The sequence below is a fragment of the Cephus cinctus genome, unplaced genomic scaffold, assembly GCF_000341935.2.
Source record: "Cephus cinctus unplaced genomic scaffold, Ccin1 Ccin1_scaffold0330, whole genome shotgun sequence".
NCBI classification, from domain to species: domain Eukaryota; kingdom Metazoa; phylum Arthropoda; class Insecta; order Hymenoptera; family Cephidae; genus Cephus; species Cephus cinctus.
The window spans coordinates 2,745,661-2,762,105 of record NW_014333027.1 but is presented as its reverse complement, the minus strand read 5'-3'; the positions used below and the strand labels follow the sequence as shown (position 1 = coordinate 2,762,105).

Here is a 16,445-nt window from a genome sequence, read left to right as displayed (position 1 = left end):
GGTGCAAACCTGTGTGGCGTAGCACGAAAATTAAACGAAAAAAATCTCCAAACATGGAATATTGCGATTACTAGGTCATATTTTGTGAAAATACATTTTTATAAGAAGATAATATATATGATAAAAGTAAAAATATATTCATTTCAAATTTTTAAAGATAGTTGCTCTTTTTCCGATCAGGTGGCGCCACTATTCTATGCAATTCGCACTACATTTGATAGATGGCGCTACGTTAAAAATCTAAGTCACTAGCAGCCAACTTCAGTTCGGAGTCGTATACTGCAGTTTACCTGTATGCATGTATAGTAGGTCCACGAGTTCGGTATGGTTTTTTGACAGATCGAAAACTATGAAATCCCTAGCCCGCAACATGTGCTTTCATGAGGCCTGTACCAGTAATTTCTTCTAAAAGCATGTCATGCTTTAATTTATATTTTTGCTCTTGTATAGTAAGAAGAATAAGATATAATTACACACCAAACTGCTGCATAATTGTTTGATATAATGAAATTGCAGTATTAATATTACGAAAATATTTTCTACTAGTAATGTTGGCAGTAATAGAATGACTGCAAAGAAAATCCAGTGCTGTCTCTGGCCGTGGTAGCCATACAACACATGTATGTTCCATGTTCATGAATGCATATAATTTCGTCCACAGCATGAAGTAGTAACTTTAAAAAAATGGTTTCTAATAAAAATATGATTAGTATATCATAGAATATGTAGGAGAAAGTTTCTAGGAAACAAAATTTTTTAGATCTTTAAGAAACCTTTTTCTAAAACGTCAATGTTCTAAAATGAAGTGCAGTAGCACATTTTACTGCGCCCGTTAAAGTAGTGCGGATACAAATTTATGAAATCAAATATATGATCACTTTATTTACAGATGTGAATTAATAATAAAACTTAAACATTTATTTCAATTATTTTGACAGACTGACGATAAGAATTTAACTCTACGTATACTTTTTGATCACCTCGCGTGTTATTTAAAATCATAGATCGACCCGTATTTGCGAGGGTAGGGGACGGAGGCTTGAACGCGTAGTAAAACCATTCAAAGTAACTAGGGACTATTTTCGCATGCTGCCAATCGCCTACACTGAACTCGTGGATATACTATATATTTGAATATTACAACTGGTATATGTATAAATTAATCGCTCTAACGTTTATTTTCAGCAATAAATTGAAATTTATCCTATACTATTATACAATTTAGAAAGTATATCACCGCATCTGCTCTCTAATTTGATGAATGCAAGTTCATCCGCTCTAGTCTCACCAATGTTAACTATTGCTACTGGTTTTTTGGCATCAACAGCTTGAAGAACAATTCTGTATCCAGAAAATACTGTTAACGATGATCCAAGCACTAAAAGAGAGTCTGCAGCCACAACTTCACTTTTTACATGTTCCACGACATCCCTAGAGACATTATCTCCAAAAAATACGATGTCCGGTTTTAATATTCCACCGCAGTTTGAACATGACGGAAACTTAAAACCTTCAATTTTTTCCTAAGTAAATAATATTTTTGTTAACATGATTTTATACGTAAACTATTATGTATCTGTAATATGACAAACCTGCGATAAATCAACATCACCATCAGGCCTCATCATGTTACTTGTAACATTCATATCAGGGTTGAGTTCCTTTAGTGTCTCTTGAAAGGCAGCTCTACTAATTTTTTTATCACAACTCAAGCACATAACTTGAAATGCTGTACCATGAAGTTCAATCACATTTATACTACCAGCTTTTTTGTGTAAGCTATCTACATTCTGAGTAATAATACACCTCACTTTACCAGTATCTTCTAAATTTTTCAATGTTATATGAGTAACGTTTGGCTGAAAACTGGAAAACCTAAAAAAATAAAATTACAAGGCTTTTGCATTGTATTCTGATACTGAAAAATTCTTTGTTCTACCGTGGCCATCCTACGTAGTTTCTAGCCCAGTATCTTTTTCTAACAGCTTCACTATCACAAAATTCTTTGTAGAGTACTGGTCTATGGCCTTTTCTAGCATAAAGTCCAACGTCAGCAGATCTATAGTCAGGAATTCCACTTTCAGTTGATATTCCAGCACCAGTAAGAACGCACAGACTGCCAGTGTTGTCCAAAAATTGTTTTAGAATTTCCACATCCTTACATTTTACAGGCTCACACTTTGGTACAAATTCCAGTGTCGATAAGCATCGATAACCTATCAAAATTACATTTTAATAACATTTAAATCTAATTTCAACCATTTATCACAGACATACCTGGAATTTTACATATGCCAGAAATAAGATTAGAATATCCCATGATCGGAATTGGTGTCATTTTTTCATGAATTAATTTTGTAGAATTAATTAATTGAAAACATGGATATAACATCTAGTTTCGATTATCTATTTTATTTAAATATAACCTTTTACTAGATTACATAATGAGAGTAAAACTGACACATAATGTGAATATATTTTTCCTAGATATTTTATTACACAATAATTTACAATACCAAATATGTAAACTTAATAGCTACCGCTTTCATATCGTTAAAGATCTCACAGTAGAAATACATGTATACAATGCATGATATCATTTACATTACATTAATCGCATTAGATCTGATGACACACAAAAAGAATTTGGTTAGTAAGTACTGTTGATACTGTTTGATAAAGAAAATTTTAAAAAATAACTCCAAGATTCTGGTACTCTAACACATTTTTCCTAATCATGCGCCCTTGAACTATTTTAGCATATAGGATTAGGTTCAATTAATGGGAGAATAGTAAACCAATCAATGCATGAGTACATCCCCCACTATACGTTATAATGTATTAGCTACGCCTATGTACAAAGGCGTATATAGTAAGGGGCTATAGTAAGATATTAGTAAAGTTTCCATAATAACACAAATTAGGCAGGTGTTTCCATTTTTATTAATTAAAAAAATTCCCTAATGACATGAATCTATTGAAATTCCACTTTTAAGTATGAGATCATGATATTTTCAATATTTGTATTTTGTTAGTGATCTGGTTCCTCAGAGTATCTTGCAATATCAGTATCTGAATAAATTTTTCGTCATAATGAAACATAGTTTTTAACTTTTATAATTCCCTCTTCAATGGCTCTGCACCACACACGGACGCCTGACTTTAACATACCTTACATTTTTGAACTATGGTTATAGTGTGCTGAGTGTGTCGCGTGTCAGTTTGACGTAGATGGTGCAATTATCTTCTTTCACGTAGAAAAGTGTTTTCAAGAATATTCTTTAATTTTTGGACTGATAAAGTATCTTTAATAAGAGTCGGAAGCCAGTTAAAATGTATAACTCAATCGAAGAACCTGATATTCCTGCAGCTCTGGGATTACTATCTCATCTTAACAATGAAGAACTTAGGGAATTGTTGAATGATGATCGAAAATTTGAAGATATCGTAAAAGATGTTAAACAGGTTCGCTCTTTATTATATAGATTATTGCTAACTAAAGAAAATGATAGTGAATTATTTTGAGTATTTCACTGGATATTTCATGAAACTCGAGTAGTTTTATTTTTGAGGTTATGCTTGTCAAGGTACTGATAATGGTATCTATGTACGCGATGGAATTATTTTTAATTAGTTCAAGGAATTGGAGACGGAAAAAGAGATGTTAATGGCTAGCAACAGATCATTAGCAGAATATAATTTGGCGATGCAACCAGAGTTGGAGGAAGGTAAACAGGTTTTAAAAAAACTCAGTGAAAAAGGAAGTCAGTTGTGCTCCAGTGTACAGGAAAAATTAATTGAGAGAAGTATGTTTTCTGCATTAGGTTTAACTTGATATTGAATAATTAATAATTGCTTTTATTAATTTTATAGAGGAAAAGTTGGGCTCAATGACAGTTGACACTGCCTTAGATTTACTTCAAGCAGCAGCAGCAGAAATAGAAGAAGAATCAGAAGTATGATTTTAAATATTGCTATATATAACAAAGCAAATATGTTTTTTAAATATTAATAATATTGAATGATTATAGAAATTAGCTGAGAAATTTTTGGCTGGTGACATGGAAGTTGATGAGTTCCTAGAACAGTTTCTAACACCAAGGAATCTAATGCATCTTCGAAAAGTAAAAGTTGATAAAATGAGAGAATTGATGAGAAGACCACCAACACATGCTGCTCCTGGATGTCCAGGGTATCCGAGTGCAAGCAATTTCCCTGGAATGGGACCATCTGTTCCATACCCAATGGGACCTGTAAGCATGCCGATGCCTGTGCCGCCACTATACAGGCCATATTAAACATCTGCATTATGACAGTGATCAAAGGTATGAAAATAAAAATATATCTATGAATACTTGAAATATTCTACATACAACTATGATTAGCTCTAATAATTGTACATTATACTTTTCAATACAAGTATTGGAAAAGTTCTGGTTTGTCATAGAAAAATTATATAAATTAAAAATATTTTGATATAGATAAGAACAAATCAAGCTCCGAAAATTGTATGAGTGAAAAAATGTCATTGTTAAAATAATAACGTTTGAAAGTCATAGAATCGATTTCTTTCATTTGTTAAATGTATTTACAGTAATGTGGTAAAATAAAATATTTTTATTTTTCCTATTACTAAAATTCTGTCACTCAACTATGTACAGGCTACATTTTCAATAAATATCTATGAGGTACATAATATCACTATGTTTGTGAGATACACACACTATTCAAAAGTCACCTAATCTTTCCCAATAGATCCATTTTCTGTATTTTTAAGTGATGACTTAGTTTTAGATGAGTGAGCAGGGACATCATAGTTACTGGTTGTTTGAAGACATAATAATATTACGAACATTATACCAAATATTGTACAACCGATTAACATTGATGGTGACTTTTTATCTTCTTCATGTATCATGTTTCCTAATCTTCCAGTTGCTTGTTGACGGCGTCTGAAATTTGCTGTATAACGAGCACGTATCCACTCTTCGTAGTTATAGCCTGTATCAAACATATTAGAGGCATCAGTGTTTGTGGCCATCCTGGTTTTATAGATATTCATTGTTGGGGGTTTAATGATGACAGGACCCCTTTGTGGTGACAACCCTGTTTTCCTGACTGTAATTTTGCGGTCGTAGGCCTTACGTGAATGCTGGTTACCAAGAACCTCGTAAGCTTCTGCAACGTTTCTGAATTTCTCCTTGGCAAAATCACTCTTGTTCTTGTCAGGATGATATTGCATAGTTAATTTGTAATATGCAGACTTAATTTCATTATGTGTAGCAGATTGCTTCAGTTCAAGGGTTTCATAATGGTTTTTAGAAAGTGAGTTAGTTGACATATTAACCTTCATATTATTTACTGAAGGCCAGAATATTCGTAAGCGGCTCATCTTTATCGCATTCCAACACATTGATGTACAGGAATTCTCATATAAGACACGTAATCCTTCGCATTGCCACTGTAGAAGGTCCAAGCTTCTACTATTAAATTAATTAACTAATTAAAAATTAAGTTATTGTTATCTTTTTCGCACCATAATAATTTTTATAAATGGCTTTGTTATAATGTTCTTGTCTACTGATTATCCTTCAAAAACATATGTAACATTCAAGGAGTATAACAGTAGAGACTGGAGGCGACCTTATAAGAAGCTCGCATGCAAGTGTAGTTTTCCCAACGGATGGCGCCACAATTCACCAGAAACTGGAAATAAAATTTAAAAATCGGGAAGTTAGCGTCAAAAGATAAAAATTTATATTTTTGATGCCTAAAAAATGATTTCTTAAATACTTCTTATTTTTTTCTTAGCGATCTGCTGCTATGAAAAAATGATTAAAAAATATTTATTATAACAGAAAAATATTTGTTTTTATTGCTATTTCAAATAACGAAGCAGATTTTCATATGATTTTCTAAATTAGTTAATTGCTCCATTTTGCTCCGTAATTTGTTTTTTATGTTATTAAAAATTTGATTTCCTCTTGGCCCATTTGTAAAAGTAAACAACATGGTTCATTTTCGAACACACCTATGACAGGTACGTTCAAAGGTGAACCGTGAAGACAATTACACGACTTGTGTCAACATATGTCGACAAACATCTACACCACAGAATTCTATATACTACTAGACCGCTAGCTTCAAGTATCCTGCCGTTGAGAGAAGTGTGGCAAATTTTTTGAAATGGAGGGGGGGCCGTCCGCCATCTTTTGTAGGGCAAATTTGTGAGTGGGTTAGTGTATCGGTGTGACATCCGACACTATTCAATGGGGCAAATGCGTCACATTGGCATTGGCGCGTGTAGTTAGTGATTATATCCAGCATTTTAACGAGCAAAGCTGCAGGTTACGTATTAAAGAAGGAGATAACTGCACACGCGTAGTGGTAGCACGTGATAGGCTCTTTCAACACTAACGCCTCTTGTGGCAGTGGCCACCTTATCGTCACGCGTTTTTCGCCTAAGTGTCCAGACCTGTATACAAGATCGTGGGCTAACTATATGGAGCTGAGTTTTTCAAAATGAAAAAGTTCAGATGTGCACAGTAAAAAAAAATTGTCACTACGGGGCTTCTGTACGAATGCTTGCATCTTCTTGCACCCGAATAAGTATCTAGCATTCAATAAACAGAGAAATTGTTTTTAAACATGTTATAAACATACATGTTATTTACTTTTACAATTGGGCCAAGAGGAAATCAAATTTTACTTGTTATTTAAAGAAGCATTAATAACATAAAAAACAAATTGCGGAACAGAGTGGAGGAATTAATTAATTTAGAAAATCAAATGAAAATCAGCTTCATTATTTGGAATAACAATAAAAAAAAAATAGTTTTCTGTTTTAATAAATATTTTTTAATCATTTTATCATAGCAGCGGAACAATTAGGAAAACATAAGGAGTATTTAAGGAGCAATCTTGTAGCCATTAAAACATACATTTTTATCTTTTGACGCTAACTTCCCGATGACAGACTAAAGTCCATGAAATTGGACCGATTCTTGGGTACTTAGTAGTAGTGTCAATTGCTGCCGACAGGATGAGAAATAGAAAAATAGTAGGGAAACAAAGCAGGACGTAAAATTAAAGAAATAAAGCGAGATGGGTCCTCCCTGCCCATTTCCATAAGGTCCTACCTCTCCACAATGAAGGTACGACCACTCTGAGATCCAACCGTGGACTGTGTTTAGGGATTAAGGTTTGATTGTCTTTTCGATGCGCCATGAAATTGTGCTCCCTATGCTCCCTATGCATTGAAAAGTAAAAGATGACATATGTTACCACTGTATATCACAATTCGATTATATATTCTGTTTTTATATGAAAAATTCAGGTGTATAGTATATGAAAAAGTAGAACCATATACTTGGAATGGCACCAATTCATAAAGTTAACCAGACAAGAGAAGATCTTCGTATTACATCATGAAATGAATACCACCGCAAACTGCCCCTGAAATCTAGCAAACCAGCACTCAGCCCGCGTTCACAAATATGGCATCGAACGTATTTATATAGCCATACAAAAATACTGGCGATAAAAGTGGAAACATGGCACTCTTTCAATTTTAGAAATAACTTACGCAATCGGTAGCGAACATGCGATTGACTTTCGGTGAATCGATTTATGAAATGTTTTTAATAGCATGCCGTCATCATGGTATTGACTGAGTAATGACTCTTAATGACTACTCGAAAGCTATTCTTGGTTTCCATATACGCAAGCCAGGTGGCGAAATAGCGATCCGCTTGAACCGTATAATAAAACCGGTAGAGCGATTAATAGAAACGATTAATTTTCAAAAGAATTCATTCGATTCTCAAACATTTGAATATCACTGACTTCGATTAAGTGAAGATAGAGACGAAGGAAATGGAAAAGATATATAAGAATTTAAGTCAATAAAAACAAGCGACGAACAATAAAGTAATGATAAAAAAGAGTATTTGTTTCGATGTATATAGAATTGTATTATTATTCAGTACAATATTACAATAAGAAAAATTTTTATCTCAGCCGCGTACCAACCAACAAACACATGAAAGCAGACCAGTGATGGGCACTCATTGGTCCATTTCACCTGTCAATGGGCCAATAACGTTTCGACACTGAGTCGCATCAGTGTGTTTGCTGGACAGTTTTCCTATTGTACATTTTTGTCTCAGAAGAAGACATCTTCACATTTTCCATCTTATTATCCTGTATACTCGTGGCGGCTTTGGTGCATGTAGACAAGTTTTGCATATAAGGATGTCGATAATAATAATAATATAGATAAACTTTACATATAACTTCTTTCACAATAAGATTAGAAACGTAGTGTGCATCAAACTGCTGTTCAGCTAGATCTATGCTTGCACAGGTACACGGAATTATTACGTCAAAAGCGAGGAACCTTTTAAAATCGATTTTTCTCTTTTGTTACTGGTTTCAGACACCTTCCATTGAAGACAAGATAGTCAGGCCATCTGGAATTAAGATTCACCGAAATCTTGTGTTCAAGAATAATGTCTGAGAAGAAATCGACCAATCAAATCCTCATAACGGCCGCTTATTATCATTACATCCGCTTCATTTTCGTACTGCGTTCTTCGTATTAGAATATTTGGTACGAACCAAGATTCGGAGAAATTAATTTAAACCGCAAGAGAAAAATGTCTGTAAAAGTTTCCTCGCATCTGACACGTCACCGCTCGGTGTACATCTGCAGATATAAAATAGTTGAACAAAATAGCCTTAAATACGAAGTATAAAATATTTTGTGCATTTATAAGAATATAACATGTGATGACGGACATCTACTATATTTTAATAGGTAATATCAATTTCACGTAGCTCTTCTTCGTTCTTGTTATATATTTATTGTATACCCGTAGCGTGGCGATGACGTCTGAAAGAGCTTGACTATAAAAGCCAGAATCGCTAAGACAGACTTTTATTCAATAAGCAAGAGTGTTCCCAGGAACCTCTTGCCAGAGGCCAGCCTCATCCTCATCATTATCATTCTTTATCGTTTATTTGGTTCAACCTTCTCAGACGTGTCTCTCGCTTAGATTTAAGAGCACAAATCATTAAGTCAATTTTCTGATATGACTTGAAATCTTCCTCTAAGCACTAAAAGCTAATTCCCTAAGATCATAGAATTTATGGTCCCCCTAGTCTTAATTAAGATCTCACAAAAGTCACAATAATACGCAATTGCGCTTTCCTTTGTCTTTGTCCCTTCGTTCGTGTATCTTGTGCCGTGTTATGGTACAGGTCGTTTATGTGAATAAGGGCGACGGTACAGAAGTAAGTTTAAAGCAAAAAAAACTATACAAAGAGAAGTCTCACTATTACAGGGTGTCAGATCTATGCTGAGATATTAAAAGGATTATTATCCATGTCAATAACGATATATATAGTTATATGTAAAACGGTGTCGTTGTCTAGCGGAAATATTTCTCCCTTTACGAATAAAACAAATTAATTGTACGTCTTATATTATATATCTAACAGTAATTGGAACGAGAGAGACAGAGAGTAACGTTTAAAAATTATTAATTGGTCGTCGTGTCTAGGAATTACTTTTTTAACACACTTTTGGCACTGATCGGCCACTTTGTACGAGTTTTAAATAAATAATTATACGCTTGTAATATATCTTTATCTATTCGAGTATCGCTTGATGGAGGATCGCACAAAAAATTCTCTCTCTCTCTCCCTCCTGACAGTTTCTCACATTTTTCGAAACATGATCTTGATTGAAGTAAAAAGGGTAGAATCAGTAAAAATGGATACGCATTTTAGTAGTCAGCGCTTATAGGAGTTCAGTATAGGCAGATCGACCAATGTGGTATTACTATTGAGCGGATAATAACGCAAAGCATAATTACACATTAATTTACACGAATATCGCACAAAGACAACGAAGAGATAAAAGGAAGAAATATATTGAATTTTCGTTTTGCAATAAACTAAATAATTTAGTAACGTAAATTGAGTCTTGCCAAAGTAACGAGTTCGTTTAATGTACTGTCGCCTTACAAAGGCCACGAAACGATACGTCAACGCACAACCAAATATCACAATTAAAATGCAAATTTGGTGACAAAATTAATATGCGACATTCGCCCTTCTCTTTCTACCCGTGATTAACGATGCAAATCAACACAAGGGAAAAAAAAGAGAGAACTTCTTTACACGCTTACAAACTGTGCGCAGTAATTATTCTGTGTACTTAAATTATGCATTGGAAAAAAAATGGAAAAACGCATGACACTTTTGCACATACGTATTGCAAATATACGTCTATAGCCAATGAACAATGAATGTCGTGTAAGATTCTCTCTCTCTCTCTCTCTCTCTCTCTCTCTCTTTATCCGTCTCTCCGTAATCTTATTAATAGGTTGGCCTCGCCTTTTAGTGCGCTTATTCCCACTTTGAAAGTTCAACAAAGTTGCCAGTGAGCCGTGATGGAAAAAATTAACGTTAGGGCGACCGCACGCGTAATTGCTTCATTACTTTAATCCGTTATGAAGTTCTGGCACGACTCTACGAAGGGCATTTTTATCATCCCTTCATAAACGCCGACATTCCAGGTCAAGGATAACGAAGGGTCTTCGCCGCGTGATAAACAATATTAACAACATGAACAATGTTAACTAACCACAGAGCGCTTTTCTATAAAATATCCTTTCTATAAAATATCCACAGGTCGCAGTGAATATTAAAATTAGTAATTAACGAAAAAAGAAGGCTGACAAAGTCCAATGACGAATAGTGAAAGAATATGACAGTCTTCCATCAATGATCTTCATCGAATGTATACATATAGTATTCATGACAGTAGATCCTACCACTGCAGATATTTCGAATGGCCCTTCCAATTGTCGCACATCAAATAACAAGATACATCAACGTGTCCAGACATCCTTGCTGTACTTATTTCTTTTGTTTCTCTTCCTTAATACGATCCATGTAACAAGTTGATCTCGTGGACTCAAAAAGAAGAAAAGAAAAGAAATATGAGAGGCGAGAGAGAACAAAAATGAAAAGAACGAAACTGACGATAATCCACAGAGCTCATGTTCTTCCCGTTTCATTATGGATAACTATCACGAGAGATATAGACGAAGAAAAAAAAATAAATGGACGGATCGCTAGGGATGCCCACCAGGTGTCAGCCTCGGCCTGGCTGAACATGGTCGTAAAAATAAAAAAGTCTATCGACAGAAAAAAAAAAGAAATAAAACTAATTGAATGTAGGAAAAAAGTGTAGAAGGATAAAGGTTTTCCTAGAGATTCTCGAAGATTACATTTTTTTCGTTGGTTCGTTCGGATGCTTATAGATGGCGCTTCTTAATGTCGCAACGGTACTATGTATACGTATTTGTAGACTCGTTTACGCGCACACTGCGGACGAGTAAGGGATTCGCAGACGGTATCGATAATCTCGATTCAAATATCCGTTTTTTTAAGTCCATTAGGAGAGAGCAGCATCTCACAGTCGAATCTCTCGGTCTATTGGAAATATCACCGTCGCTCGACCTCGACTTCCGTCACAGGCGGCAGAGGACTCTCGACGGACACTTGTCTGAAAACAAACGAGCGAAATTCATTTAAAATGTCACGTCACACCTACGTCGGCTGTCGCGAATAATGTATATCACGTAGAATCAATTTCTTTCACTTTAATTTTCCAGCCTGAATCAATCAAATAAAACTGACTGCCAATTCGTTTAACGAATTTTTCAGTTATGCTTCCTGCCCTCTCGATTCAATTTATATACCTATCGTTTCCTTGCCACTCATAGGAATCTGGTGCTGAGTTGCTTCTGCCGCTTTTATAAAATCGAATCGTACGACTGTCGGCCGTTTCCGGTGTCTCCGAGGATTCGCTCGTTCTAGTCGAGGAAATCTCGCTGGTCGCGTCGCTGCACGTGGACTTGGTCGTTCTCCTTGGTAGGAATGGATTCTGAAAATCAAAGACGACAAAGTCAAACGATCATCTCACTTCGTATCTTTAATTTTATAATTAAATGTCGCGTGTAGGAATGATGCATGGTCGTAAATTCTAACCGTTGCATTACCTTGATTGCATATACTCGGTACGTGATAACGCGGGTAAAAGCTTTAACGTCGCATAGAATAACGCGACCCCCCTTGAACCCGAGCAGATATTGACCGCCTACTCATCAAATAATAAGGCCGGTGTCGGGCGCCCATGGCAGATACGTATTTCCATATTGTCGAGAAACAGAAATGAGCCATGAAGCTTCAAGAACCAACCAGGACACTCCAATTGATTTCAGGTCAAATTTTTATTAGGCATACAAATTTACAATCTTAAATGATGATACTTTATCAGATATGAGAATTTAACAGCAAGAAAAATATATAAATACAAAAATACTATTTCATCACTGATCACCTTGTTGTGCAATTCATTAGGGACATTTTTTCCTACTACCCTTCATCCTTCTTTTTTTTGTCTTTTTGTCAGACACTGATGTTAATGGTGTGTATATCTGAATCTTTCCCAATGCTTTCAAACGAATGGAGACGGCTTTCTGCGACACATTCAGTTGATCCGCGAGTTCTTGTTGAGTTTGAGTATCGTCCTCATCCAGTAAGGCTTGCAATTCGTTGTCTTCGAACTTTTTCGGTGGTTTTCCACGATCTTCGTTTCTCACATCAAAATTATCACTTTTGAATTTTTTAAACCACTCGCAACATTATGTTTTGCAGCAGTTTTCTTCAAGTGATAACAAAAAACCAGTGCTGTCCGCAAACCGTACTTCATAGGCACAAAACTCGACATGTTGATGCTTGTAGTAAATACACTGGGTATATCGAACTTGGGTTGTTGTCTACTGAAAATCTTTCTCAGCTGCTAGAGGGAGAAGATGGCGCTGCAGAAGCGGTCATACGGTCCCTAAACTAGAGTCCCTTTAGTAAGAGTCCGGCCAACGGTGGGGCTTGTTCGTGATTGGCTCCGCCATATTAATGGCTCTTTCCAGAATAGAATGGTGTGTGTGAATACGTATATGGGAGAGATTCGCATTGTGTAGGGTGGGTAGTGTTAAGCCCTGTACAGCGGGTTGCCTGCACTTGGCGCGAGACTCGACCGAGTCTCGCGCAATGTCATGGTGGCGCCAAACAAGCCCTTAATATGGCGTCCCTTCCGGGTGTTGGCCGGACTCTTACTAGAGGGACTCTACCCTAAACTGATGGCAAGCACCATCTATAGGGGAATTCCGGTTTCATACTTCTAGACCTGGTATATATACTAAAGAGGAGACGGACACGTGGTGAGGTTTCCGCGTGGACTGCAAGAGGGATGGTCAGAAACTCGTAAAACAGGTTAAACTCGTAAACTTGGATAACACGTTATTCCACTCCATAGCATTTTGGAAACCTAACCGTTATAGGCTTGGCGTACCGTGAATCTCGTAGAAATTGTGTAATAAGGACGATTATGTTGTCGTCCAAAAAATATTGATGAACAACTACGTAGGTTGTGGCTGTGCATGATAAGTTATGGCGAATCTGCTATAGATTAATGTATACATATACATTGAGCCAACGACCGTCATCGTTTTTACTTGTTTGTTTTGCTCAGAATTGAAGATTCATTTGTGCGCACGACGAGATGCAAACAAATATAGGAACGTAAAGCATAAAATTCTCGATGGATTAATAATATAAAGCAATACCCATTAAGTTTTATATATTTACACATTTTTTTTCCTCCGGACCAGTAACGTCTTTGGAAGTTGATATTTCAGCTGATATTGCTACAAATAAATGTTCCTCAATATATATGAAAGTAGTGCAGAAGCAACTTGCGAATATTATGATTCAAAGTTAAAAAAAAGTAAAAGAAAAGGGATTCGATTTAGATTCATAAAAAATTTGGTATCAAGAGACACGAATTTCTCCTTTCCTTAAATAATTAGGTATGATATGAATAAAGAAAAGGAATCGAATGCCACCCATATACTGTAATTGATTTTAAGTGTAGTCGGGCCGAGACGTCAGTTCCGCTTTGAGGGGACTTATTTACGTTTAGGTTCGTAACGAGATGGCCCCTCAAAATGAAACTGTGTCGCGGTCCAACTATTTATACCTGTATTGATATACCTATGTTAAACAGTGGTATAGTATAATAGTGTTTTTAGGTTGCGCTTGAATTTCTGTAGAATAAGTCAATCGCGTCGCGATATCGAATGACTGTGGCTATTGAAATGGCTGAAGCTATTCTTGAAACCGAACGAGCTATTCACGTTTCGCTGTATTTCCATCAGGACTTGACGTACCTATAACGTCTTCGCTATATCGTAACTGGCTACGTCATATATACATGTATACTCATATCCAATCCATCTGCCATAAAACAATGTAACCTGCCTACGCGCATGACTAATGTAAATTAAGCATAACATTGTAACAGATACATGAAAACATATGTCAAAATCATACAACAGATATATATATATAAACTGTCAATCGAAAGATATGTAAGGAAACCCATAAGTCCTATTGTGCGCGCGAAATTGATATAAAAGTTACAGGACTAAATCTAGAAACAAAGATGATTCATAGTTTTGTAAATGCCGGTAATTTGAATTATTCGTAAATTTAGAAAATTATTTATTCTCAATCAACAGAAAGTTAATGACTGTTACTTTTTTGCAAAAGGTTATCAAAAATCATGCCTACCTGGAAGCTATGTTGCTTGAGCATAGTTTTGATCAGTATGAGAGTGTCGAGTTTCGGCACCCTGGTGACAACTCTGGCTACTTCCTCGTCAGTGACCGTGACCGGAAGTCGACAGTTGTCAGCCTCGCTTGGTAATGGTTCACGGCCGTTACAAGTGACCCAAGGGTGTTCCTTGATTTCCGGCAGTGTAATCCTCTCCGATGGATCCTTGGCGAGCATCCGCGAGATCAGGTCGTGCAGGTCTTCGTTCAACTTTGGTTTTTCAGGGAATTTCAAAGACTCGGAACGTACGGCTGCTTGGACACCTATTATACTTCCGTCACCGTTCCAAGGTACTCTTCCGGTTACCAGTGAATACAACGTCACACCCATCGACCAGACGTCGCATAGCTAGCATATAGAAAATTGCATTGTTGAAAGTTTTAATGACTTCAGTTTCAATACTGAAACTCGATAGCAACGAACTTTGAGTAATGAAGTAATTCCTATTTTTCTGTATTGCACGGTCGAGCAAGGACTCAAGTTTTACAGGGATCCCTCGAAATTACTAATTGAATTCGTAGGTGTAAAAGAATTAACCAGGGATGCCAATTAGCTAGCTCGTGGCCTGTTTGCCGAGACCTTATTACGACCAAATTGTAATTCCGACGGCTGTGCAAGTACAGAAAAACGCTAATCACACTTATGAGGATACAAAGTTTCGCAACATGGAGCAGTCACAGCTGAACCCATCATTGAAATTCCATTATAAATAACCAGGAGCGTACCGTTCCTGAATATTCGGCACCAGGCGTAGTTGTCTCGGGCGCCGCGAAAGCTGGCGTACCAGCCGGACCGGAAAGCAATTCCCCAGCTGCACGAAGTTCAGCGCTAACACCCAAATCGGCGACTTTAACACGACCTTCGCTATCAACCAGTAGATTACTAGGCTTTATATCCCTGTGCACGATCCTCTGATAATGTACTGCAATGAAGAGAAAAATTATTACGATATAATAATCAAAAAGATCAATAAATATTTCTTTCAAACTTACAATACTCAACCCCCATGACGATATCGCGAAAATGAATCCTGGCAGTTTCCTCCTCCAACGGTTTATCCGTGGGAAGCTGCAATACCTCGCCACGTTGTACCAACTCAAAGACAAGATAAAGATTATCCTCATCGGGATCGTCCAGGACCTCCAACAGTTTAACCACGTTCGGATGATCAAGTTTCTTCAGAAGTGCAATCTCTCTGTACACTTTAGCCAGAGGATTACTGGAAGCGCCCTTACTCTGCCGAGGCGCCATTCTACCAAATATCCCAGCCTTCTTCATCAGCTTCTTTTTACTCAGGATCTTCATGGCGTAATGAGTCTCGTCCTCCTCGTTATAGGCCAACTTAACGATACCATAGGAACCCTGTAAAGTGATAGAAAACTTTCATGAATACGACCAGCGTTTTCCTCGTTTCTTCTCCTCTGCCCTATACGCTCAAAGTTAAAGAGTTTAAGTATCACTAAATTTACCGGGATGGATTTTATAATTGAAAGCATAAACGGCCATACGTGTAGTATCTCTTAATCCAAATGCAGTCTAATTTCAAGCCCTCGTGGCCATTCAGAATAAAGGTCGTTCTTGAAAGGCTTCGCATTCACGTAATTTCATAATTTACACCAAATTCTCTCTGTCGTTAGCCAAGCACATATTATACCCTGGTTATTTATTCGCGTAGGGTGAGTTACAAAAAAAAAAAA

At 36.4% G+C, this 16,445-nt stretch overlaps 4 protein-coding genes across 7 annotated transcripts in view; 1 reads left to right on the top strand and 3 right to left on the bottom strand.

Moving 5' to 3' along the window:
* Positions 1-1,149: 1,149 nt before the first annotated feature.
* LOC107266654 (NAD-dependent protein deacylase Sirt4) lies at positions 1,150-2,901 on the bottom strand. The gene is made up of 4 exons (XM_015737349.2): positions 2,278-2,901; positions 1,940-2,216; positions 1,593-1,875; positions 1,150-1,523 (listed from the first exon to the last, which is right to left on the bottom strand). Exons 1-4 carry the CDS (start codon positions 2,390-2,392, stop codon positions 1,200-1,202), a joined length of 999 nt encoding a protein of 332 aa, XP_015592835.1. The 5' UTR covers positions 2,393-2,901; the 3' UTR covers positions 1,150-1,199.
* Positions 2,902-3,166: 265 nt separating this feature from the next.
* LOC107266658 (vacuolar protein sorting-associated protein 37B) lies at positions 3,167-4,556 on the top strand. The gene is made up of 4 exons (XM_015737353.2): positions 3,167-3,465; positions 3,635-3,806; positions 3,874-3,956; positions 4,032-4,556. The coding sequence occupies exons 1-4, from the start codon at positions 3,334-3,336 to the stop codon at positions 4,296-4,298; spliced, it is 654 nt and encodes a 217-aa protein (XP_015592839.1). The 5' UTR covers positions 3,167-3,333; the 3' UTR covers positions 4,299-4,556.
* Positions 4,557-4,597: 41 nt separating this feature from the next.
* LOC107266657 (dnaJ homolog subfamily C member 30) lies at positions 4,598-5,499 on the bottom strand. The gene has a single exon (XM_015737352.2). It carries the CDS (start codon positions 5,411-5,413, stop codon positions 4,739-4,741), a length of 675 nt encoding a protein of 224 aa, XP_015592838.1. The 5' UTR covers positions 5,414-5,499; the 3' UTR covers positions 4,598-4,738.
* A 93-nt stretch (positions 5,500-5,592) lies between these two features.
* The window catches only part of LOC107266646, a 34,768-nt gene continuing 23,915 nt past the window's right edge, over positions 5,593-16,445 (bottom strand). For 3 of the 4 annotated variants that reach the window (XM_015737335.2, XM_015737333.2, XM_015737336.2), the window contains 5 exons: positions 15,741-16,110; positions 15,474-15,670; positions 14,707-15,096; positions 11,775-11,959; positions 8,240-11,578 (listed from right to left, as the gene is read on the bottom strand). In XM_015737335.2, the coding sequence (XP_015592821.1) occupies positions 11,518-11,578; positions 11,775-11,959; positions 14,707-15,096; positions 15,474-15,670; positions 15,741-16,110 (1,203 nt within the window). In that variant the 3' untranslated portion in view covers positions 8,240-11,517. Of the gene's footprint in view, positions 5,707-8,239; positions 11,579-11,774; positions 11,960-14,706; positions 15,097-15,473; positions 15,671-15,740; positions 16,111-16,445 lie in introns of those variants that run through there. The other variant, XM_025083991.1, reaches the window with a different exon arrangement.

Excerpts from the sequence above, each read along its gene's own strand:
- LOC107266658 (XM_015737353.2), top strand. The coding sequence starts at position 3,334 with ATGTATAACTCAATCGAAGAACCTGATATTCCTGCAGCTCTGGGATTA. Across the intron at positions 3,466-3,634 it reads TCGTAAAAGATGTTAAACAG|TTCAAGGAATTGGAGACGGA; the intron begins GTTCGCTCTTTA and ends ATTTTTAATTAG. Across the intron at positions 3,957-4,031 it reads AAATAGAAGAAGAATCAGAA|AAATTAGCTGAGAAATTTTT; the intron begins GTATGATTTTAA and ends GAATGATTATAG.
- LOC107266654 (XM_015737349.2), bottom strand. The coding sequence starts at position 2,392 with ATGTTATATCCATGTTTTCAATTAATTAATTCTACAAAATTAATTCAT. Across the intron at positions 2,217-2,277 it reads TGGCATATGTAAAATTCCAG|GTTATCGATGCTTATCGACA; the intron begins GTATGTCTGTGA and ends TAATTTTGATAG. Across the intron at positions 1,876-1,939 it reads AACTACGTAGGATGGCCACG|GTTTTCCAGTTTTCAGCCAA; the intron begins GTAGAACAAAGA and ends TTATTTTTTTAG.
- LOC107266657 (XM_015737352.2), bottom strand. The coding sequence starts at position 5,413 with ATGTGTTGGAATGCGATAAAGATGAGCCGCTTACGAATATTCTGGCCT.